Here is a 23757-nt window from a genome sequence, read left to right as displayed (position 1 = left end):
CATTTTTTACTCTCCTTGATATTTTTCTTTAATCCAGATGAATGTCGTGCATGAACTGATGTTGCCTTTGGGCTGGAATAAGCATACTTAGCATTTGGGCAGAACTTCTTGCCTGGAGATTTCTAAGTGCGTGATCAGCATTTCACCAGCGAGTCTGTCCATGGGTACTGAAGTATGGTTACCTTTACAGTTCACTGAAGCTGGCAGAGTTCCCTACTTCGTGTGATGGCTGTGCACTAGCAGGAACTGTATATTTCTCTGTCCTACTCTGCCCATCTTTCACAGTGTTTCTTTTGGAGTGGAAGCAGTTCCTTTTCCCATTTCATGTGTGTTATTTCTTCTGAGACTTTCCCTCCAACTCTCCAGCCTTGGAGAAGGGGTAACTCTCAGAAGGGATCTCACTGGAAGTGGCTTTGCATATTTGGGAAGCTGATGGAAGAGCTGTGCTTTTCATTCTGCAGCTACTCACTTTGAATCAAAGGATGTAATACCAGTTTAGTGCTGGCTCTGTAGTGGGAGCAGCAGTCCTTGTGCAGCCTCAGCTGCATAGCCCTCGCCTGAAATGCCTGTGAAGTTTTGGGAGACAGTTGTGTTCCAGCAGTTCCCAGCCTTCAGGATGTCTGCCGGGTCACTGTGTTCCTCTCCCTGTTGAATATGAACAAGAGCTTAATTCAGAGTTGTGGTGCTTAACACCTTGTTTCTTATTTTCTTTCAGATCACCAGAAACTGGAACGTGAAGCTCGAATTTGCCGACTTCTAAAGCATCCAAATATTGGTAAACTTCCTTGGGCTCAGAGGGATGGGGGTGAGACAGGAGTAGCAATGTGTCTCAGCTAGCACACTGTAAGAGAACAGATGTATTCTGAATGTTCACAACAGCTCATTGAAGTTGCCTGTTGAAATCACCTCAACAGTTTATCTCTCTGACAAATTCCGCATCCAGCCCTGTCCCATTCCTTAGCATCCTGACCCAGACGCTCACCTGAGAGTGCCGTGTTCCCGCCTGCTCACCCCTGCAGAGCTGTTCCTGCTCCTTGGGTGATGCATGACTCTTGTCTGCTCGTCTGACATTCTGCAGTAGGGGTGAGGTGTTGTGTTTGTCTTCCCCACATCCATCTTCTGTTTGTTCTCCTTGGCCCTTAGTGACATGTCAGTTTAAATGCTGTATTCAGAGATGTGCCCAAAATTGAAGGAGGGTGAGCTAATACTTCAGCTCTTCTCATTGCAGTGGCCACTTACTTTAAAAACAAGAGACCAAAACAAATTGCCCATATTTAAGGAAAAGACTACTGGAGTGAAGGGAATAGTTTGTCTAGAAATACAGAAAGAACCAAAATTAGGAACTACATAAAAAACCCTACCTTATTTACTGAAATGTAGAGAGAGGGCATGGATTTTTATCTAGTTCCAAAGCACCATGGAAGCTTGGACCATTAATAATCCCCTTTTTAGCTTTTTTAAATAAATAAAGCCTCTAGGATCCTAGCTACAATCTGATTTGAGCTAATTTATTTAAGAAGACATTAAGAAATTCTAAACTGGCACTTTTAACCAAACCACAGTTAAATATCCATGGCTGGGAAGACTATGATGTATTACCTTGTCTTACTTTTGCGTAACTCAGTCAGTGAAGATAATACTTTAAGGGCACCTCTCTGGTCTCCTGACTTCTGGCTTTGTAGTCACTTATTCCTGTCCTGTGAAGGCCTGGAAGAGGAAAGGCCTTAGAGCATACCCCATGGACTGGCATTTGTACTCTAGTCCATACGTGACAAACAAGCAATTTCCGCAAGCTCAGGACCTCACATAATGCAAAGTTCTTCAGCAGCATCTTTTAATCAGAAAGAGCTTTCTTGCATGTGAGTGTAGTTGTGGTGTAGGTATGGCTTGAGGAGAGGAGCAGGGGCCACCTTCTGCAGTAATTTGCACCGATGAATATATTAGCCAGTAAATTTATTGCTTGGCAGTATTCAAAATGACTGAAACTCTAGTTATGGCACTTCATTTGCGCTGTAAGACTTGCTATATTTAGTAGAGTAGGTTATGTCACTTTACATTTTGACCTTAACTTCACTTCCATCATCTCTCCTTTTTATAATTCCTTACATCTTTTCTTTCCAGACCTCTCACAGAGTAAATCTTATACACAAGAGGGAAACCACTCTTATAAGTAAACAGCATGGAAGAGAGAAATGTATTACATTCCCGGTTCAATTCTACAGTTGTAATGAGTGGGAGGGCTTGTCTCCTGTTCTATTGTGGTTTGGAAAAGACAGTTTTGGGGAATGTCAGGGGTCCTTGCATTTTTTACAGAGAATTTATTGTCTTCCAAGAAAGAACAGTTTTTCTTTTAAGAAAAGGAACTAGTCATTGTAAATTCAATGAGTCCTTACAAATAAAAATAAGGGTATTAATTTTTATGCCTACAACACAGAATCAAAGTGTGTTGAATAAGACCTCAAGAAGTTATATGGTTCATTCAGCAGTCCTGTGAAAATCTTTTATACCTGGTTCCAGGCATGTTTGTACTTAAAAACCTTTTATTCTTTCACAGCCCCTGGTGGCAGTCTTTCAAATGTTTCATTTTTCTGTCAGTTAAACATTAAAAATATAATTTGCCTTTCTCTTAGCTTGTTGTTTCTAATTCTATCTGGAGTATCTGTGGAAAGTAGTTTTTCTTTCTTGTAACAATCTTTTACATATTTGAAGACTGTTATCATGTCTCTTTTTAGTCTTTTTCTTCAGACTAAACAAACCCAGTTCTTTCAATCTTTTCTCATATGTCATGTTTTTTAGACCTCCAGACTTTTTTTTTTTTCTTTCCCCCCTCCTCTTTCTCTGGACTCTCTCCAGTTGCTTCATATCTTTCTAGAAATGTGATGCCCAAAACTGGACATAAGATTCTGACTGAGGTCATGTCAGTGCTGTCCAGAGGAGAAAGAATTGCTTCACCTGTCCCACCAAAGATGTTTGTTTTGTACATCAACCTTTGAAGCTTTTCATTTTATTGTTGATGTATATTTGTTTTCTGACACATTATTGCTCCAGACTACTTTCTGCACAACTTCTGGCAAGCAAATAATTTTTCCATCTTGTATAGATGAGGATTCCTATTGAAGTGTGTATTACCTTTGTCTTTATTTAAAAAGACAGAAAGAAATCCTGTCTGTGGGTTCCCCCCTCCAGATTTGTCAAAACCATTTTGATTTATCTGCTGATAGTGTAGAAGGGTTACAGCTCCCACAGTAATGTGGCCTTTAATAACAATGCCATATATTGCATCGTGCAGATAACTAATAACACTGTTGAATACTGTTGGACTCCAGTCAAACTCCTGAAGATATCACTTGATACATCGTTCCTGTTTGACAGTGATCAATTTTGAGTAGTTTTTCAATGAGTTGTATACACTGTTGTCAGCTAGTTTTGAATACACATTTTTTCTTAATTGCTTGTGGAAAGAGCATGTAAGATGCTGTCAGAAGGCTTGCTGAAGTCCAGATGCTACATGCATTGCTGCTTCCGTGTTCCTTGGACTTGTTATGTTGTCATAGAAGGGAAACATGTTGTTCTAACATAGTGGTATTTTTTTCCTCGAAATGTGTATTAGCAGTTAGTAATCACCTAGTTACTGGCATTCCATGTTGTAAACTCTTCTGGGTGAGTACTTGGTGTGTTGCCTCAGTGTGAGCTATGTGAGTAACACTGCACAAACCATAAAGAATTCTGCAGATTTTGCATTTGCTTTCCATCTCAAGTTTTGTTATTACTGGTTTTGTTGCAAACTGTGTTGCAGCAAATCCCATTCTCCTACAGGGACCTGAGCCTGTAGCAAGTCTGGGGCAGAGGACCTAAAGTTAGGACTTTTTGAGGCAGGCTGCTTTTCTCTCTTGCCTGTACACAGGATATAAAACAAGCCTGTTGTTGAATTTGTGGTTCTTATGCTTTTACTGCAGGACAGTTGATTCTGGACTGCAACACACTGACCGTAACACTGCTACTCTGATAAAATAAAGATTTCTCTAGATACAAAGTAATAGTGATATTTCCATTTGCCGTTGCTTTTTGTGAAATGACTGATTTCTGGGTTAACCTAACATGCGTTCATCAAATCTCAGCCCTAATTACAGGCTTTGGCTCTGTAGTTGGGTGTTTGGCTTGTCTTTAGATGCACATTATGGCCAAGGTAATCACAGTGGAGTAATCCTTCTAAAAGCTTGGTGTTGCAATATGGGGGTTTTTTGTCTGGACAAAAGAAAGTTGACTTGAGGCAATTTTCTTCTGATTTCTGACTCATGGTATGCATGATATGGAATGTGTCATTATAGCTGGTTGGACTTCAGTAGAGGAAGGACTTCTTTCCCTAAATTTTGATTTGTTCTTTTTCCTTCTGACAGCTTCTAGAGAGCTTTGTATTCTGGCCCAGAGAGCCATTTGCCAGCCATGATCATCAAATACAGCAGAATTGGACAGAGATCAATCAGTGATCTGTTCTTTTCAAAAATGCACCCATTACTGAGGATATGGGTGTGTTAGAGGCAGAAGACAACATCATTAAAACCCCACTGTCCATAAGGAGATAAAGTGCTTGTGGAAGTTGGCAGGAGTCATGGCTCTGTGGGAAATCCCACTTCTAGAACAACTTAGTGTTACCGTGATTCAGTTATGTATAGATCTTGTGACATTAGACATGGATGTATTTGTGAACATGTAGAAGAGAATGATACAGCTGTCTTTTCCCTTAATCCCCATTTTTCTAGAAAGAGGCAGATTTCTATATGAACACTCACAGCCCTGATCCTTCATTTGCAGAAGCTTTGCTGATTGTGCCACTGGAACTTGTGCAATTCCTAAGATCAGAGTTAAACTTACAATGTCTTGAATATCAACTCTTGCTTACTGGAACAGCTCTTTTGGTCTTCTGCTTAGTTGAAAACTTCAGTTTAGTCAGTCTGTGAATTTGAAGTCATGTAGTTCATCCACTACAGAGACTGTCTTGTGAAAAATTCATGTTTTTCCCATGCTTCCTGCTACCCATCAAATGCTTAGAGCAGTGACAGAGCTGGGAACCCTAGAATCTTCCTGCAGGTTTGTTCAGTGAAGATATAAGTTCAGAAAAGTGTTGAACATGACCTTTTCTGTCTTAGGACTCCCAAAGCAGTAATGATGCAAAATTTGATGAAAATCATCATTCATAGTTTTGAAAACTCTTTTCTAGCATTCTTGTGTTCTTCTACAAAGGTAGTGTTGTGACTTGTTCAGTGTACAGAGCAGAAGTCTGCTGTGTGTGTGGATTTTGTCCACTGTGTTGTTAGGTGTTGCTCTTCTCCTAAATTTTCTTTGTTATGGCCATCTAAGTATGTGCCTCTTCTCTGGATTTGTCACCAGTTGATCTGTACTCTTTCTTAGATATTTTTAACCCAGCTGTACAAAAGTAGTTCTTGAATATCTTTTGTTCATAGCTGAAACTGAGCACTTCTGATTGGTCATTGTGTCCCAGCTCATAGCAGCCCATTGCTCTGAAGAACTGCATGCACTTAAGTCTAGAATAATAAAAATACGTATTTTAAGAGAGGTTGGTAGTAGCCCAATAGCCAGAGCCAAATTCTGTTTCTGATTTCTGCCTTTGTATCATCTGCTGAACAGCTTCAGAGTTAATTTCTTTGAGGGAATTTATAGCAGTGGTGAAATGCTGTCCTCAGCATCTATCAGAATTATTGCTTTTTCAGGTTTTTCCTACTTCAGACTTCTTCTCCAAAATACACTTGCACCTGAATTCTTTTTACTTTAAGTTCTATCCATTGGCTTTTGTCAGCATAAACCACAATTTTGGACATGTCCATATTTAAAGTGGGGAGAAAATGGTATAGAAATCTCCTGTGAATTAGAAGAATTTCTTTTGACCCAGTTGAGTTTTATTTCCTTTCACAAGTTGTCTGTCCTCCTAGTACCTCTGAGTTGTGGGAGTGATTTTGATGGATGTGTGTAAGAAAAGGGCTCCAGTGTGCCCTTAAATGATGGTTACAATTGAGGTGTGAAGTGGTGCAAAGACAGAAAGAAGGATGCTGTGCTTTTGTGTGCAGCCCAGCTGGAGAATCCCACCACGCTCATAATGAACCTATGTGGGAAACGGGGTGCATGGACCATGTCTGCAGACTTAATACTGGATTTGTTGTCTTGATGGTATCAGCCACAACTTCAGGTTCACTCATTTCTCATTCTAAGATACTAGTTTTGATAACAAAGCCTTCAGTTTTTCCCCCCTGCTGCCATTTGGAATGTTTTCCTATCACCTTTCCCTTAACAAGAGATTTGAATTGCTTCCTTAGTGAACAAGAAAAAAACGTAGGCTGTGTTTTGCTGTAAACAGCAGATTTCCTTGTTTTCATTTGGCTGCAGGCATCCAGACTGCCTTTGCAATTGGGACAGAAAGGATGTGATGTGCAAAGAATAGTTAAAATGCTGGGGATTCTCCAGTGTTTTGGCCATGATTGCTGCCCCATGGATACTCAGTGGTTTCCAAGTGGGAGGCTCCCATGCATGGCCAGCTGTTTAAATCTGCTGCCCTGTGATTTCTATTGCTGGGACACTGCTTCTGGTGCAGAGAGGGGATGGTATGGGGAAGGTGGAGTAGGAGTAAAAGAGACCTTGTAGTAAGAGTTATGCTTTGGGACTTTCTCAGTTACCGAGCAGCTTTTCCTTGGAAGTGTCATGGGGCTGTCTGAGAGGACAGCAAGTTGCTGAGCTTCCTAAGAGGTCAAACAATAATATGCTTGGACTTATGCCTTTAACCTGCTCTCCTTCTACCTTGCCAAAAGAAAAAAACTCACCAACAAACACTCAAAAATCCCTCAAACAGACTATCAGCTGAAGTGAGTTCCTGCTAGAAAGTTTGAGCCTTTGAGCTGCAAGTTACTGTTTATTATTTCCAGTCTCGGCACTATTAGAGATTTAGGTGAGTGCCCGTGCATGATAGAATGCTCCCCAAAACCCCAGGCAGTCCACCTTTTCATTTCTCATTCTGGTTTTCACAGTTAATTCTTTCACTATTATTTACCTCTTCATGTTTTCTTCTTTTACTGCCGCCTCTTCCTATAGCTTTTCCTATAGTTTTAAGAGAAGCATTTCTCCATAATCCATCTCAATTTGGAAGTGGAGTAATAATAGCATTTTTTTCCTTGCCAGGGGATATATTTATTCTGTACGTCTCTCTTGTCTGTACTAGAGACATATTTGCATTCTGTTATTCATCTATTTAGCTGTGAGATTTATCTGTATGCAAGCAATCCCTTAAAAAAATAAACGGTGGGATGAGGGCCAGATTCTCAGCACTCACAGGTACTGCAAAAATCAGAGGAGGACTCTGCTACTTCCTCCCTTCCCCCCCACAGTGAGGAATGGAGGGAGCCTCCTTTGGGTTCCCTCTGCCAGAGGCCTGATCGGAGCAGGGAGCGGCTGCACGCTGGTGAAATCCTGCAGGGGACAGCCGCCCTTTGGAACAGAGCCTGTGTCTGAGCCAAGGGGTCATGGCTGTCCTGGGCAATGCGAGGCAGGAGTTGAGAACATCAGCTTCACACAGCAAGGTTTGGGGATGACAGGCAGAACACCTGCCTGCATGGATTCATCCCTGATGGCAGAAATGTCAAGATGCAGAGCATTGCATGAGAGATCTAAAATTTGTCGTGGCCACTATCTGTATTTTATTAATTTTAATAAAGTGGGTGTTCTCTGCATATTTTCTTTGAGACACCAGTGAAGTTGGCTTGTTATGATTTTGGGTGTTTTCAGAAAGAGCTCTCATATAATACTAGTGGCTATCAGAAGTACTTTGCTTATCTGCTATGTGGCTAATAGGAAATTATTAATAACAATTCTGGATGGTCATGATTGCACTGTTATCAGGAGAGCAGGAAATATTCCTGTGAATGCACTCTTTTGGCTCATCTAATGTTTAAGTAGGGCATTCTAAATGTTATGTATCATGTGCTGAACTTCAGCTTTTCAATACAGACATTATAAAATCAAAGGAAAAATAACATTTACTTGGCACTGAAATGTTTTTTAAAAATACTTTGTGGGATTTTTTTCTTTTTGCTTTTGCTTTTTACCTCTACAGAAAGACAGATTTTGTAACAGGAAAGGTACTGTTTTCCCTGCAGCTCCTTTCTAGGCTGTGAATTTCTGTGCATAAGGGAATTTCCCAACTGGGCACTGCCTTAGCCTCATTTTTTAGGGCTGCAGAGTTAAAAAGGTTACAGTGAGAACAATGGTGGGGGGGGGGCAGGAAACCCACCTCTGTGCTTGTGTGCCTTTTCATACTTCCTTAGCACTGTTCCTTGTCTTTGTTTGCAGAGCCTGCAGCAGCTTGGTTCTGTCTGAACCTGAGCAGAGTATTAACAAATCCTCCTTCTCTTCCATTTCCCAAAGCTTTGGAACTGCAGTTGGTGTGAAATGCTGTGGGTTTGGGAAGTTTACAGCAAGCTGGTATATGTCCAGCATACTGTGACCTTGGTGTGTCAGATTTGGGAGAGGAGGCAAGGAGAGCACGTTTCTGAGGGGCTGGTGAACAGCAGCCTGCTATGTCCTGTTAGCTAACTGTCCTGCTGCTGCTGGCTACTGCTCTGACAAAGCTGGTCATTAGCTGCTGGGACAGATGATTTCTAGTGGATTATTTGAATTACACAATTTAATGCTTTTTAATAGCAAATTTTTAATTAAAAGGAGAGTCCTTTTGGAAGCAGCCTGAGCAGCTGCAGCTGAATTCTGCGTGTTTAATGTAATTAGAGAAACAGCTGGGGTGGGAGCTGAGCACCCAGCTCACAGGCAGTCACAGGTTGGTGGTGGCTCCTCACAGGACAGACATCCTGAGTGATGTGAACCATGCAGGAAGCGTCCTGGCACACAGCCAGGCTTGGAGATGGTGGGACAGTTCCCGTCTTGGCTGCCCAGGCTGGTGAGCAGCTGGGGAAGCAGGGAGTGGGTGGGAGCCATCTGCGTCAGTTCACTTGTCACTCGTGCTGCTATGGACGGTAGTGCTCAGTTTGCAGTCTGTGGGGCCGTGTGTATTTGTATCTATAGTTTCAGCACCTCCTGGCACGTTGGATAATATCAGTGGAAGAGGACATCAGGTAGGTTTTACCCCCCAATTTTATTTTGCATCTTCTGGTATGCAGAGTCTCTTAAAATACACCCTTGCAGTATCTCTTACCATCTCCATTTCTCCGTGATCCAGGCAAATGTCTGATGTCTGGTTGAAAAGTGCTGAGAAGTGAAGCTGGGGTTGTTTCTAATGAGTGGCTGATGTTTAAATAACATGGTTCAGACTAGAAGATCCCAGAGCACTTTTGAGTTTGCACTACTAAGGCCGCATGGAAGAGTTCCTGTGTTGCAGTCACCGTGACCCAGGAGACAACCATAAACCTCTGTTGCCTTGTGTTGGCTCTGCTGCAGGTGCTGCAACACAGGCGACTTGAGAGCCCTAAATATTGCATAAACACAGCACTCGATGTGTGTTCGTGCAGAGGTAGTTGTCTGATACTGTCCTTTATGGGTCCATAATATCGAAATGCTTTACAGTTAGGAGCACCAGTGAACCTAGATTTAACAGACAAGATTACCTGTAGCTTGAACACTGTCCCTAAGGACAGGCAAAGACTGCTGGTGTGTAGGAGCAAGCCTATTTCAGCCCATGTTGCCTTTTCCTAAGCAGAGATGAGTGATTGCCACATGAAGATACTGGGAATTGTCCTATGAAATTCTGCTTCTGTGCTTGCTTTTTGTTGTGACTTTGGAAACTTCTTTGCTCTAAGATATTTACTTGCAGCAAGTTGCCAGAAATCACCCTATGTTAACATGCCTGCCCCAACCAAGGGCTAAGCCCCTGTGCAGCCCTGCTCCACTGTTTTCTGTGGATATGGGATACAGGGAATGTTCATCCTGGGGCTTATGTGGCAGGTACGAATGCTCCTGGCCTGTTGTGCTTGACATAAGAGTAGAAAGATAATAATATTCAGCACACTGGACAGAGTGAAAGGGAGATGTGGGTCAAAGCTAGGCTAGGCATATTCTGTGTTTGTGACCCTAGTACCAATTAGCCTTTTAGATATGACCTTTTAAAGATGAGATGCTTGTTGCTTTTCAATGTCTAATGTTCTTGTAGTTCAGCTGGGTTTTTATAAAATTTGAAAGATCTTTTCTGATTTCTTCATGATTCACTTCAACTTTTGCATTCACAGAGCCTTGCTTCGCGTGACTCAGCAGCGATTTGCATTGGTTGTTAGGCTGGTGCAGTTTGTTATGAAGGAGATTTTCCTCTTATGTTCTGTTGGTTCGTATCACACTCAGGCATCAGAGAGCTGTGCCTGTCTATACAGGGTCACTTTGTTCAGGCATGGAATGCAAACCATATGACATAACTGTTACTGCATTGCTGTTTTTCACTAAAATGCCTAATTTTCTCTAGTTAATATAATAGCTTATTAGTATTATTTCTTTCTAAAATAAAAAATGTAAGTGCACAAGGATTTTGAAACACTTTGAAGTAGCAGCTTGAAGTTCTGTTCTTGAGGCAAGATTTCCATTGAGACTCTGAAGACAGCAGGCAGGGGAAAGTAATATTCACAGCAGATGTTCTTAGAAAGTGCTTGAACTCCTGGTACACAGCTGCTGTTAGGTTCAGTAACCACAGCAAGTCCCCTTGAGCCACTCAGTGTGGTATCAGGCTCTTTGCAAATGCTCTCGATTGCGTTAGGGCCTCGGACCTGACACACACATCCACACAAGACGGAAAAAAACGTGCCTAACTTGCATCAGGCTGTGCTGAAGATGTGAGTTTCTGGGGAAAGGGAGCCATTTGGTATTGCTGTTTTTCTGTTGTTAGTTTCTTTTCCAAAAGGCCAGCTTTGTGGGAGATGCTTCCTGAACAGGTAAAATCAGTTTACATAGGATAAGGCTGGAGAGGAGACTGAGGGAAGAGAAGGATGCTTAAACCAGTTAGCTAGGCTGTGTCTTGTGATGCCTCACAGTTCTTTAACAGTGCAGTTACATGTGTGCATTTAAAATCGGAGGGACAGTTTTGAGTAGCAGACTCTCATCACCCTTGGTGGAGTACCACTGCAGTACCAGATTCAGGAGATACATTAAAAAAAGGGGTTTTTTGTGAGTTGCTGAAAACATTTCATCAAGATGCTGTACTGAAACCACTGCTTATTCCTCCCAGAATCTATGTGCTTCTTGGAGATATCATCCAAGTGGTGATGCACACTTTCTGCTGACTGAGCAGCTGGTTTTGTTGGAAAGGTTTCTACCTACCAGTCTGTAATTGATGCTGCTCCTTTGGACAGCATTTATTCTGGCAGTGCTCACTAGTGCTCTGGGGATTTTTAGGTATTATTTCAAAAGTTACCTGTAAGCCTTGTCAGTCTTACAAAATTAGATGTGCTTGTGAACTCTACAAAACCTCTTTTTTGTGTATGTGGATGGCACCTTTTTTTTTCCCCCTGAATAAAACTGTGTGAAGTCTTTCACCATATCCTGTAATTGATTTAGTGCCTTGTTGTCTGACTTGCTTCTGTTTTCTTTCTTACACCCCTCTCTGTTCTTGTGAACTTAACCATTGTAGTACATGCTCTTTCATCCATCAGAGATCTTTGAATGGGAAAAGTCATCAGGTGAATCCAGCTGTGAGTGGTGTTGGCAGGGTCTAATTTCCTACATCTATAAGAATCCCTGTGTTAAGAGTGTTTGGCTACAAAGGAAATATGGTTTGAATTGCTGCTTCCAGGTAACAGAATCACCTAATAGAAATAATCCACCTCATCTTCTGGTGAATAGAGTGAGATTAGCTTTCTTGGCAAATACTGGTCTCTTTTTAGTGTGGTTGTATTTTGGAAGACACTGTGTTACTGTTGTGCAACTTCCCTCTTGCTGGAACTTGAGACTCTTTTTGTGATGTGTGCATTTGTCTAGCCTGCCGTGCTAGACACATGCATCACTGGTCCCCTGATGAGAAAAAAAAAAAAAGAATGCCATAATATTTTTGAAGGAAAGTTTAACTGGATGAATACTTTTGTTTTTATTTCTCTGTTTTTCTTATTATGGATAATCAGGTTTTGGGAGGACTTTGCCCTCCAGTGTCTCCATATAATTATATTTTTCACTCTCTCGTGTCAACAGCTTACTTAGATACGAGCAGCTTTTGTAGGCTGTGCTCAACTGCTGTGTTAAAGCTGAACTTGTGGTAGTAATGGAGCTGTTAGACAGTGTGTCAGGACCAGCAGCCTGTGGAAGAAATGAGATCCTCTTTTCATGGGAAGATGTTTGAAACAGTGGACAGCACAGTACTTGAGTTTTGCTCTTAGAACTTGCCATTCAGGAACCTGTGTTCTGCCTTCAGGTGGAGGACACTTGCACAGGTTATCTTTAAGCAGAGAGGGCTCTATATTGTCCGGACAGTGGAGGTATCAGATGGTTTCTGATGTTAGTGTATCTTCATAGTGAATATTCACACAATGTGGATCATATTTGTGAACCAAAGTGGAGAGGAGGCACAGAAACTTTTAAAATGTTTTTTGTTATTCAGTTACTTCTGAATATATGCCATTTCATGGACCAGTTGAACAGTTTTGCAAAAGGTAGGTCATGTTTTTAAGCTAATCATCCCTGGTAGTTAGCACTGTAGTAGAAAGCAGGGTATTTTAACGTTGCATGTCAGCAGAGTGAACCATGGCCTCAGAGCTGTCCATTGCAGTCTCCTTACTGGTCAGGAAAGCTCTTGTGGCTCTGCAGGAGGGTAGGTAAACAAAACTTTAGGGTGAAAGGACACTAGTTTTATTTCTGTTCTGCTACTGAGGATTGTTTTTTTTCTTTGCACTGGTATGATATTAGGGCTGGAATTGAGGGTCACAAGAGTTTTGGTATATTCAGACTTTTTTTGGTCCTTTTTGACTTCCCTCATTGCTGTCGTCCTCCACATGTAAAGCTTAATATTCTGAGCTGTCACTAATTATTCATGTGCAAGGTGCTGGTGCCCAGTGTAATTTTTTGTACAGCTTTTCTAGATTTTGCTGTTCTGCCATTACTCCCTGAGCTTTGTTACCTCAGCAGATTAAATCCTGGGCAGATTTTGTTCTAGCATCATTCTAGGTTGTTGTGAGGAGGCAGTTCCCTTGTTAAGTTAATGACCTGTGTCCTGCCTTCAAGGCCTTCTTTTGCTGTGCAGCCCTAGGGTGGTGCACAACGTCAGTATTTATGAACTGTCTCTGTCCTCTTGTCATGGTTCCTCACCTAAGGACGCAAGTAGTGTTTTACTGTCCTTGAAGGCTCTTTTTGCTGCCTCTGCCAGTCTCTGCCAGCTGAATTGCTACTTCCTTCCCTTTTCATAATGTAGCTGACAAAATTGCTTTTCTCGGGACAAAGAAATAGCACCAATCAGCTCATTTGTGGTTTATTTTCTGATGTAATTTGCTGCCCGAATCTTTGCGTCAAAGTTTATCGTTCACTGTTTCTCACTTCTACCTGCAGACATGTTTGCTGTTCCTTTTTCATGGCCACTGTTCTCAACGTGCTGGTGGCTGTACTCCTCCTCCATCATGATCTCGTTCATGCCTCTCTCTTCTGTGCTTGGTGTTTCTTGCAATGCTTTGGTGACCTTTCAGGTACCAGAGGAAGGAGAATGCTTTTTCATGCCCACCGAGCATCACCAAACATGACCTTGTTAGTACATTCAGCTTTCCTTGAAGTTTCTCCATCTGTTCATAAGGTCTCTTCACAGGCTTTTGCCTGTGTTCTGGGCTTCAGCTCTTGTTGATGTGCTTTTGTCCTGCTTTCACCTCAAACAGCCTTCACTGGAGTGAAAACTGCCCTGCCCTGGAAATCCAAGTGTCTTTTTCAGTGCTTTCCATCTTTTTTCCAGTCTTGAATGGAAATCTTCTCTCCTAGGAAATACCTTTCTTCTCACTTGTATTTTCGTAATGCCACCTCTGCTGGTTTCTGCCAAATGCTCAGGAGGCAAGTTTTCTTGTAAACACAATTTTGTATTGCAATAAAGTTATTACAAACCCAACTAAAACTGCTTACTTGGAAGAATTTTTTGTTTGCAGCAAGTGATTTATGGAACATAGTTCATCAGGGTGGTGTCTCTGTTCTCACGCATTAGGAACAGCATGTTGCACCTGAATGCTGTACCGGCTTGTTCACAGCATTTTGCTGGATGGAGTGCTCCTCCCAAACCCCTGCAGTTAGATATGTAGTAGAAATGCTAAGGAGGGGAAACTGGCCAAGGGACCAGAGAGCTTGTAGATAAAGGGAGGAAAAGTATGGGAATCAACAGGCAAAAAGAACAAGGAAAGAATTAAATCCTTTGAGGAAGGGTACTGGCAGTGGTCTCTGCACATCTGTGCTACTCTCTCTTTCAAGTTTGAGTGCATTTGTGTGCATGTGGAAGGGTGCCTTAACAAAGGAGAGTTGCAAGGAGGAGTAGAGAAGAGCACTGACAACCTGTGCAAAAACTGTTCCATATGTGCCAAGTGCTAGTTTGAAACATTCACAGGACAGTGATGGTAGCTGACGTCATGCACTGATAAGAGGTGCAAAGTGACTTCTTGATACTGACAGAGAAAATCATGATGCTGGGAAAATCAAGACAGGTCACCTGTATTTTATGTGGAAGAGAATGGAAGATAGGGAAGGGAGGCAAAGGGACCATTGAAGTGACAGAGCAGGATAATGAGATTTTTCTTGTAACAATGAGAACGGTCAATGTTACTTTGGTCAATACTCAATTACAAGGTATTAAAGTGACTGAGACCCAGTCTTGTCTCAACTAGTTACTTTAGTTGGGTGAATCAATAGGGAAAGACTAGAGATGGTCATGTGAAGAAGACATCTTGTTCTAGTCAGGATGTGAAGGTTTAGGAATTGAGTCAGAGAATTGCTAACTTGCGACTGACTGGCAGGGAAAAGAGTGAAGTTCTGCAGCAGAGGAGAAAAGCAAAAAGTAGGGTTTACATAGCAATATGAAGTTTCTCCTCTTGGATTACAATAGTGCCTAGGTATCCAAGAATGGTCAAAGAAATTGAGATTTTGATTCAGACAGAAGAAAATGGCACCGTGCTGAATGCATAGGTGCAGTAGTCATTGCCTGTGTGTAACATGGGGAAAGGAGAACAGAACCTCAGAGATCCCAAAATATCAGGGGAAGGTGACCCATCGTGGGCCTGGGACATGGAAAGGTAAAAGATGAATGTTAATTTAGGCAATAGGAGCATTATTAAGGGGGGCTAGGTAAGGAAGCTGGAGGTGGATGAAATTTTGAGAAGTGGTATATGATCAGATATGTCTTTGGAAACAAGCAGGTCATAAAAATGAGACAAGAAGCTGGTTCTAAATTTTGGGTAAGGATTTGCAGTGTAAGTCAGAATGAAGTGAGGAAAAAAGAAGTAACAGAAGAGAGCATCATTGAGCCTTACAGATAAAAGGCAGAAAGAAGACCAATGGTACTGACATGCAGGTAGGGTCAGAAGTCAGTTTATGGACTGGGGGCTTGTTTTGGGACTTGGAAAAGGGTTTGTTTTAGGAAATAAGAATGGGTGGGGAGAGATGCCAAAATATGAGCATGTAGGAAAAAGTTGGCAGATGTGAAAGCAGAGTACTGAAACACTAGAGAGGAAGAATGAACAGGACGTCAAAGATACTCAGAGCTTGTTTTGACGCTGCAGAGGGGTGAATGTATGTGAAGGACACCCATCTGTTCCTTTGAGATAACGGAAGGAAATAGGTCACTAAGGGAGCACACAGAGTGAAGGGCATGGAGAATTAATAAACTCAGTGGGTTGAGGGAGAACTTGGTTGTGTGCATGAGTTTGATTTGTGAAGTGTCGTATTTGCTACATGCTCTGTAAATCTCTGTTTCTTGATTATGTTTTTGCAGTGCGACTCCATGACAGTATTTCAGAAGAAGGTTTCCATTACCTCGTCTTTGATCTGTAAGTGTCTCTCTCTGATGCTTCACCAGTGATGCAGGCACATTGATGGCTGACTAAGAGTGGAATAAAAAGCACCTGCATTAGTATAATTCTCCCTTTCTTCTTTGAGACCTGTAAATACCCCTGGCCTATTTGACAAAAATCCATTGACTGTGTGGTGGGGACAGACCAGGAAGGCTCCTGGCACCAGGTGTAAGTGTGGGATGACAAAGCATGTCTGTCCTGTGTATGGAGACTGTTTGATTTTTGTCTCTGAGGCAACCCAATGGGGGTCAGAGGAGGGGTGTCCTTCCTAAGCTCAGCATACACTAAGCTCAGCAAAGGTGTATGGGCAATGCGTGCACAGTGTGTCAACAGTGTCCTGTACAGTGCTGGTGAAAAGGCAGTGCAAGGGGTCAGTCACATGGATATGGCAGTGCTGGTGCCATAGTGGTGGAGAACCATCCTGGTTCCCCTGTAACACAGTTTCCCATGCGGGCTGCGGCAAAGGGCCCAGGTGGGTGGCCATATATATCCTGTGCAGCCTTGAACTGCACAAGCATGGGCTCTGTAACATCCTTTGTTCTTTTGCACTCCAGGGTTACTGGTGGGGAGCTCTTTGAGGATATTGTTGCTAGAGAATACTACAGTGAAGCAGATGCCAGGTAAGACTGTTTCCAGACCCTTCCATGTGTGTTCCATGTACACATACAAGTGGAATGAGTTTTCTGACTGCTGGTCTGTGTGTGACTTTGTTCTAACACTCTTGCTCCTTGTCTGGATAAAACATATCCTCTTTCTGCTATTAGCATGAACTTATTGTCACCAGACAGCCTGACTCAGCACAGCTCTAGCCCTTGCCCACTTGCAGACGTTGCTGTCTCTGCCACTTGCAGATGCTGTGCTCTTTGCTGGGAGAGCCACTGCTAGCAGCTTTGTCTACTTGGTCTTTGTGGTGGGTGGTTGACAGTGTGTCCTTACTGAGCAAACATAAAGGAGAGCTGTGAGGGTGCTGCCTGCTTGGCCTTCTTCTTCTAGCAGGGTTTCCAGTGATGTGCCACTGCTGTTGGGCAGACCCATTCAATTTGCCTGTGTCTGGGTAATGGTTTACAGGGCAGTGAGGAGAGGAGACTTTGAAAGCTGTGTTCCTGTGGAAGCCCTCTCTGACTGTCAGCTGGTCGGTGCAGTGACAAAAGGCACAATATGAGAGAGCAACCTTCATATTTTAATGTTAAAAAGATTTAGAGTTATGCCCTTCTGTTCCTGAATGTTTCCCCTCTCCCCCACGGGTGAGCTTCCTGAAGTGGCATGTGCTTGTTCCTGTTTATACAGAGTGGGTGCTATGTGCAGCAGTAGCTGAGGGTGTTGTCTGACCCATCCATCTGCTGGACATGCAGCATCTGAAATCAAAGCCGGGATTAGGCCACTCCTGTTCTGCTTTTGTGTGGCCTGGGCGTGGCCCAGTGGTGACATTTCACCCTGCTTATTCTGCAGTCATGTTCTTATCCCATACTAACCCTTGCTGAAGCAGGAATTAGGGGAGCCATGAGAAGAGAGGAGTAAGAAGGAAGTAGTGGGTACTGTGGCAGGTTGAGCTTGGTAGGCAGTACTATGAGGAAGCTGCTACTGAGTGCAAGGAAGGAAAGAGAGCGTGACCTGGCGTGTTAGTGTAGGTACTGCTGATAGAGTCTGCAGGCACTTATTTGCTTTCCCCGTGGTTCACTTACAGCCTCTGTCTTTTGGGCATTGCAGACTTTCAAATGAGGCACTGCCCTGTGTGCTCTGCCAGGAGCCGTCTGGTGATTGGGAAGGCCAGTGAACTCACCAGCTCTGCTGGAGCTCCTGGCAGAGAGGTCTGAGAACCCCATATATGTTTTCACTGGGGTGTAGAGATCTTGTAGGCACAGCATCTCAGATGGATACACAGTCAATCATGCCACTCTGCCTTGAAGTTGGGAAGTTTTGAGGTTATCAATCATAATCCTTCCCCTGTTCCTCTTGCCAGTGCCTGTTCCCTGAAGTGCTCAAGAGCTGTCAGTGACTGACACTGCTTAGGAAAATTATGGCAGGGTTAGGGGAAAAGGAGGACTGTCTGTTGCTCTGTTAGCCCTCCTTAGGGTGCTCAGCCCTCTGACTGTCAGCTGGTCAGGTCTCCAAGTGCCCACAAGATGACAGAGTGAAACTCCTCCCTTTCTCTCCCCATGCTGTGCTGAATTCCAGAGCAGTCTGAGGGAGCGAGGTCCGTGCCAATCCGCCGTGTTTGGCTCGCCTGGGACACCTCACACTTTTGCCATTTTTGGCCAGAAAATCTCTCTCGCTCAGACTCAGCTCTGTTCTAATTATACATTTTTGTTTTGGGAGCAGGGAGATTTTCATGGATTCCGATCCTGAGGATCATACTGCCAGCTCCAGAGGGGTGGGGGTAGCAAATACACAGTGCTGCACCTCCTCTCCTCTTCTTCTCCTCACCCTCTTCCCATCTTTTCCTGTAGCCTTTTTTCCTTCCCTCAAATATTTCACTGTTTTCAAATTTGTTCCTCTTAGATTTGTAGAAGCCAGTGAAGTGTCTGAGAGGTTCTGCAGTTAGGACATAGACCTCTCTGAGTTGTCCACATCTGCACGCTTACTGCCCAGCCATAGTTGTCAAAATCCCTATTCCGTTCCACATTCACCCTTGGGAGCTGAGTAAATGTTTAGTGGAAGAGATGGTTCCAACCTGGAATCTCACCCATGGGCGGGTTGTGCTGTCATTATGCAACAGGTGTAAATAACATCTTGGTTTTATCCCTGTGGTTTACAGCAGTGAGAATGGCAGGGACAGGGTTTTCTGTGAGCTGGGGGAGTGCAGCACGCTGCACTTAACGGAATGAGTCTGCTTTTCAGATTACTAACCCCTTAAGTGGGATCTGTACTTAAAAGGCACCCAGCAAGCGGGCGTGTGTGCACATTGTGTATATAAAGTGCTTGAGATGCTGGTCTGAAAGCTTTGCAAACTGGCAGGCGCCCAGGCGTCGTCATCCTGAATTTGCTGGGGGAGGCTGCTGCTCTCCCAAAGTTTATTCTTTGCTCAGGACTAGCCCAGTGGAATGTTTCCTGGAGCAATTTGGTCTTGCTTGCACAATTTCAGCTGCTGTTTGAAGATACTAGGATGCCTTGGCTGTTCTGTGTGGGGTGGACACTGTTGGCTGAAGGAACAAGTGAGAGGCTTAGTGTGATGGGAAGAGAAGGAAGGAAATGATGGGAGGTAGGAGAGAGGCTTTGGGGTTGTGCTACAGAAAGGATGTTTGGTATCCTGTTGCTGGGAGGGCTGGGGTTGTTCAGCTGAGCTGTGGCATCCAGTGGTCATGATGAAGAGATTCAGCATGGGATCTTGAATGCCCCCTAGTACAAATATAAAAGTTAGGGAAATAGTTCTGGGATGAGACAAGATGTTAAATGTGTGTGCATAACTTTGTGTGTCTCTCCCTTTTATCTTGCAGCCACTGTATTCATCAGATACTGGAGAGTGTGAATCACATTCACCAGCATGATATCGTGCACAGGGACTTGAAGGTAATGTTTCCTCTGTGCTGTAGTCTGAGGAGAGCAGCCAGGGGATCACTGGAAGAGGCAAGACAGGAATATTGTGTTGTCAGCTGGCAGGGGTTTTTGTGTGGGTTTTTTTTTTTTGGTTTGGGTTTGTTGGTTTTTTTTCACTTGAACTGGGTTCAGGGGTTCCTGAAGCACGAAGTCGATTCTTCAGAGTTTTCTAGAGGGTGTGCTGAGCTCCCAAGGAAGTTTTCAGTCTTTGTGAACCTTGCCAACTTTCAGCCTCTCTGAGGCAGCTCCAGGATGGAGTAGTTGTGAATCTTGGAGTGAAGTATGCTTCCAGAGAAACTTGGGTAGGATTCATTATAATGAAGGACACTTTCTAGTTTGTGATTGAAGAGATCTCTAGAGACCTGGAGCAATCTTTGTTCAATCTGCCAGGATGAGTTTGTCTGCACAGAGCATGTGTATTTTTATTCTGCAGTGTTGCCAAACACATGCCACTGCGCTAGGGCAGAGATGTTCAACAAGAATTTTTTGTGTCATTTCTTTCTTCTCTCATCAGTAGAAGCGCTTTTAATCCAAAACCAAAACTGCTGGCCAGTGAAAGACTGGATAAATCAATCATTTGACACATTGCAACACATTTATAGCCCCAAAGCCTCTGCAATGTAGTCACCTAAACTCCCTTCCCACACTGTGCAGCTGTGCTGGGAGCTGGGCAGGCTCCAGAATGAAGAGATTTGTGCGGGAAGGTCTGTGTGCCCTGGAGCCCTCTCTGTCTAAAGTGGGAATGGTGATGGTCATCAGTGGTCCAGTTAAATTAATGCAGGATGACACCTGCTACTAGTGTTGGTTTGGGCTTGTTCAACAGTGTACAAGGGGGAGGTAGAAAAATATTTTGCAGAGAGCAAGATAAAAGCACGTTGCAAGCTTGGTGACAGTGTTCCTCTGGTGTTTTGATCTAGTGAAAAAACCTTTGTGTTTCTGGCAAACTCCCATGCAACACTTTTGACCTTCTGGTTCACAGCACTGTGAAAAAGTGCAAATGATCTACTGTGAACTGTGGCTGCTCTTGATTAAAAGCAATATCCAAGAGGCACTGTTGCCCAAAATTAGGGAGTCTGTGAAAATCAGAAGTGTTTTCCAGTACAGAAGAAGTTTTCCTTGTGTTCAGATATAATCTGGTTTCCTTCCAAAACCTAGCAACTTGTTTAGAACTTATCAACTGCTAGACACTGCCTGCTGTAGTTAATACATTTCTTCTGTTGCTTGCTCTGATTGACTGAAGCTATCCAGGCCTGTGGAGTAACTATTCCTTTTAGCAATGGAAGTTCCTATGTTTTTTGTTTAGTATTTAGATCCGTGCCAAAAGTTGGGCCTTCAGAGTCAGTGTGTAATAACTGCAGAGCTTGCTTCAAGTAAGGTTTTGTCTTTTGCACCTCCCTTTCATAAGCCTGTCTTTTGGATAACATGCTATTAAAGGATGTCAAATGTTGAGCTGCCCATAGGGGCTGTAAGAAATTAGGGAGTGCATTCACATCCTCACCAAAAAGTGAAACCTGAGACAACCCATATGTTGGCAAACATGCACATGGATAAGCACCATTCGCCTTAAGGTGTTTGCTTCTAAAATAGAGCTACAAATAATGCTTAACTAGCACAAGTCTGTCTTAAATGTTGCTCTTTCTTAGTCAGGCTAAGCCCAGGTTTGATCTGGAGTTGGGAAGGATTTTCAGAAGATTTCACTGGTCTTCTGCTTTAGGGTCTTGTTGATAGTGGTGAATTTTCATTAGTGTAGCTTGATTACTGCAATATTTTCTCCTTCCCATATAGCGAAGAGTCACTGGCATCCAAATGTATTGAGACCCAGTTCCCCCTCCTTCCGTGCTGCTTATGGCAAGGATTCTGTTGAAGAAAGCTTTTTTCCCTTCATTCAAAACAGAAGTAGGCACATGCCCAGTAGTTTAAGACAGATGAGTGAGCAAAGCATCTTGTGCCTGTCAGGCAGAACAGGGGTAAAGTGTTGCTATGGGGTGAAAATGGTAAGCAGGCTGCAAAAAAGACCTTCATCAGATTTGTGAAACTGAGACAAGCTCCTGTTTCTGGATTTCCAGACTACCATCCTGCTCAGTTAAAAAATCAACTTGATATGAATTGCACAAAAGATGAGAAGGGTATAGGATGAGAAACCACATTTGACCTGCCTATCTTCAAGTTGATTTTCCTGCAAAGCCATAATAGCCATCACCTTAAAGCTTTGGGGTTTCAAGGGGTCCCATGTAACTAGCTGCTCTGGTGCTTCAAAGCTGCCAATTCTCAGTCCAGTTTCTGGAGTTGTGTTAAGCCTTCTGCTGAAGTCCTCTGCTGGAGCACAACAGAATTATGGTTTGAGTGAGATTCATCCAAAGTGGAAATGTGAGGGTCAAAAGTCTTGTTTCCCTTTCCCAGCACATGGAGGAAGTGACATGGCTGCTTCTTGTATAGGTGATGGCAGCAGGAGCAAGACAGAATACTTTATGCTGCTGTAAATGTATAGCATGAAAAAACTGCTTACAAGAATACTCACTGCTGTGCTGCTTATGCCAATTTGAGGCTGAGGCTTTTTCTGTAAGGGATGAGAACTGCTGCCTAGCCAGATGATGCCTTCCCACATTACAGCAGTGTATTTGGCAGCCTGTATTAGCATCATATTTACTTTTTCAGTGCCTTGGGGACTGTCTAATGTTCAAGGGGAGAAACATCACTGCAGATTGTATCTACTGCATTGTCCCTCCCTTCTTCCCCCACCCCCTTCCCCTCCCCCATAGTTATCCTCTTTGAGGAGGGCAGAATTGAATTTTGGCTTAGGTGTTGCAGGAACTGTACTGCCAGTGCCCTCTTGTGTCAGCATGTAATGGGCTGGTTTGGAAGAGGCTCTAGCTCCCACAGAGGAGCCAGAGGATTTGTGTTAGACTTGAAAATTTTCTGCCACTCTAGGTCAAGGCCATTCGTTGCTGCTGTTGTGTCTTCCCCTGAACAGGTTTAGTACTGCGTGCTAAATTCTGTTAGCAGGTGCAATTCAGTGATGTGAATACTCAGAGGCTTTAACAAGGATCAGTCTTTCATTCTTACTTTCTTTTTTCTTTCTTCTCCTCAGCCTGAAAATTTACTACTAGCGAGTAAATGTAAGGGTGCTGCTGTCAAACTGGCTGACTTCGGACTGGCTATAGAAGTCCAGGGAGAGCAGCAGGCCTGGTTTGGTAAGACTGAGCTTTCCCACATTTGCTCCCCTGTTTCCTGGTGGCTGGTTGAGTTGCATCCTCCTGAGTATTTTCTCTCAGCTCTTCCAGCACACTTCTGTGTACTTGGCTGCTTCTTTTTCAAGCATGTCAGCCTCTGGGTCTTAGGCACAAGCCTAGGTGCAATAGAGGAAAAACTGATAAATAAAGACAGAAAAATGGCTATGTGTTTCTCTATTTTTCTTCTCTGTTTACAGTGGATGCTAGTGTCAGAGGTGAATGCAGCTGCTAAGTTTAGACCCTGATCTGAACTTTCCTACTGCTCAGAAGTGTAGACATCTGGAATTTTGTTCAGTCACTTTACAGAAATGCATTTGACCTGGCCTTCCTCAGGCACAGTTGGATCTGCCTTTATCTTTGTTTAGCTAAAACATAATTAGAAATGAGACCTTTTCAGGCTAAACATCAGCTCTGAGACTCTGCAGTGCTGCAGAGATTCTGGAAAGATGACTTCTTCTCCTGGTCTCCCCACACCATGTGGCAATGGGATGTGTCCCATCTGTGTCTCGTGTTTTCAAACTCCAAGGCATTAGATGTAACAATGCTATAAGTCCTGGCATCCAAGTTTGTGCCCAGCTGGTTGGCATGGTCCCTCTAACTTGTCTGTTTTTCTTGCAATACACAGGCACTGGATCCCATCTGATTTTTCTATTTTATTTGGGGGGGTTTTGCCTCTTTTTGTCGGTTTACCAAGAGACATCTCTAGCTAATATGAGATGAAGGGTGGGAGAGATGGGGTTTGGAATTTTTTAGTTACCACTAGTAGATTTTGTGATATGGCAAGATCTCTTCTGCTTGGGTACTGTAAGTACTTCATGTCATCCATTTCCTGGCAGGGTTTGCTGGTACTCCAGGCTACCTCTCCCCTGAAGTCTTAAGAAAAGATCCTTATGGAAAACCAGTGGATATATGGGCATGTGGTAAGATTCTGGAAAAATGTTTTACACTTAAACAACATCATTCCATGTAAAAGGGTGATTCCTTGT

General features: G+C 43.2%; 1 protein-coding gene across 15 annotated transcripts in view; it reads left to right on the top strand.

The window, feature by feature from the left end:
- The window catches only part of CAMK2G (calcium/calmodulin dependent protein kinase II gamma), a 119919-nt gene that overhangs the window by 53250 nt on the left and 42912 nt on the right, over positions 1-23757 (top strand). For 14 of the 15 annotated variants that reach the window (XM_048311993.1, XM_048311991.1, XM_048311995.1 and 11 more), the window contains exons 3-8: positions 716-775; positions 15929-15983; positions 16562-16627; positions 19442-19514; positions 22630-22732; positions 23608-23691. In XM_048311993.1, coding sequence (XP_048167950.1) covers positions 716-775; positions 15929-15983; positions 16562-16627; positions 19442-19514; positions 22630-22732; positions 23608-23691 — 441 coding nt within the window. The remainder of the gene's footprint in view (positions 1-715; positions 776-15928; positions 15984-16561; positions 16628-19441; positions 19515-22629; positions 22733-23607; positions 23692-23757) is intronic. The other variant, XM_048312003.1, reaches the window with a different exon arrangement.

Source organism: Corvus hawaiiensis, chromosome 8 (assembly GCF_020740725.1).
Source record: "Corvus hawaiiensis isolate bCorHaw1 chromosome 8, bCorHaw1.pri.cur, whole genome shotgun sequence".
Taxonomy (NCBI): domain Eukaryota; kingdom Metazoa; phylum Chordata; class Aves; order Passeriformes; family Corvidae; genus Corvus; species Corvus hawaiiensis.
The sequence above is the reverse complement of the archived record's forward strand: the minus strand, read 5'-3'. Positions and strand labels throughout refer to the sequence as shown.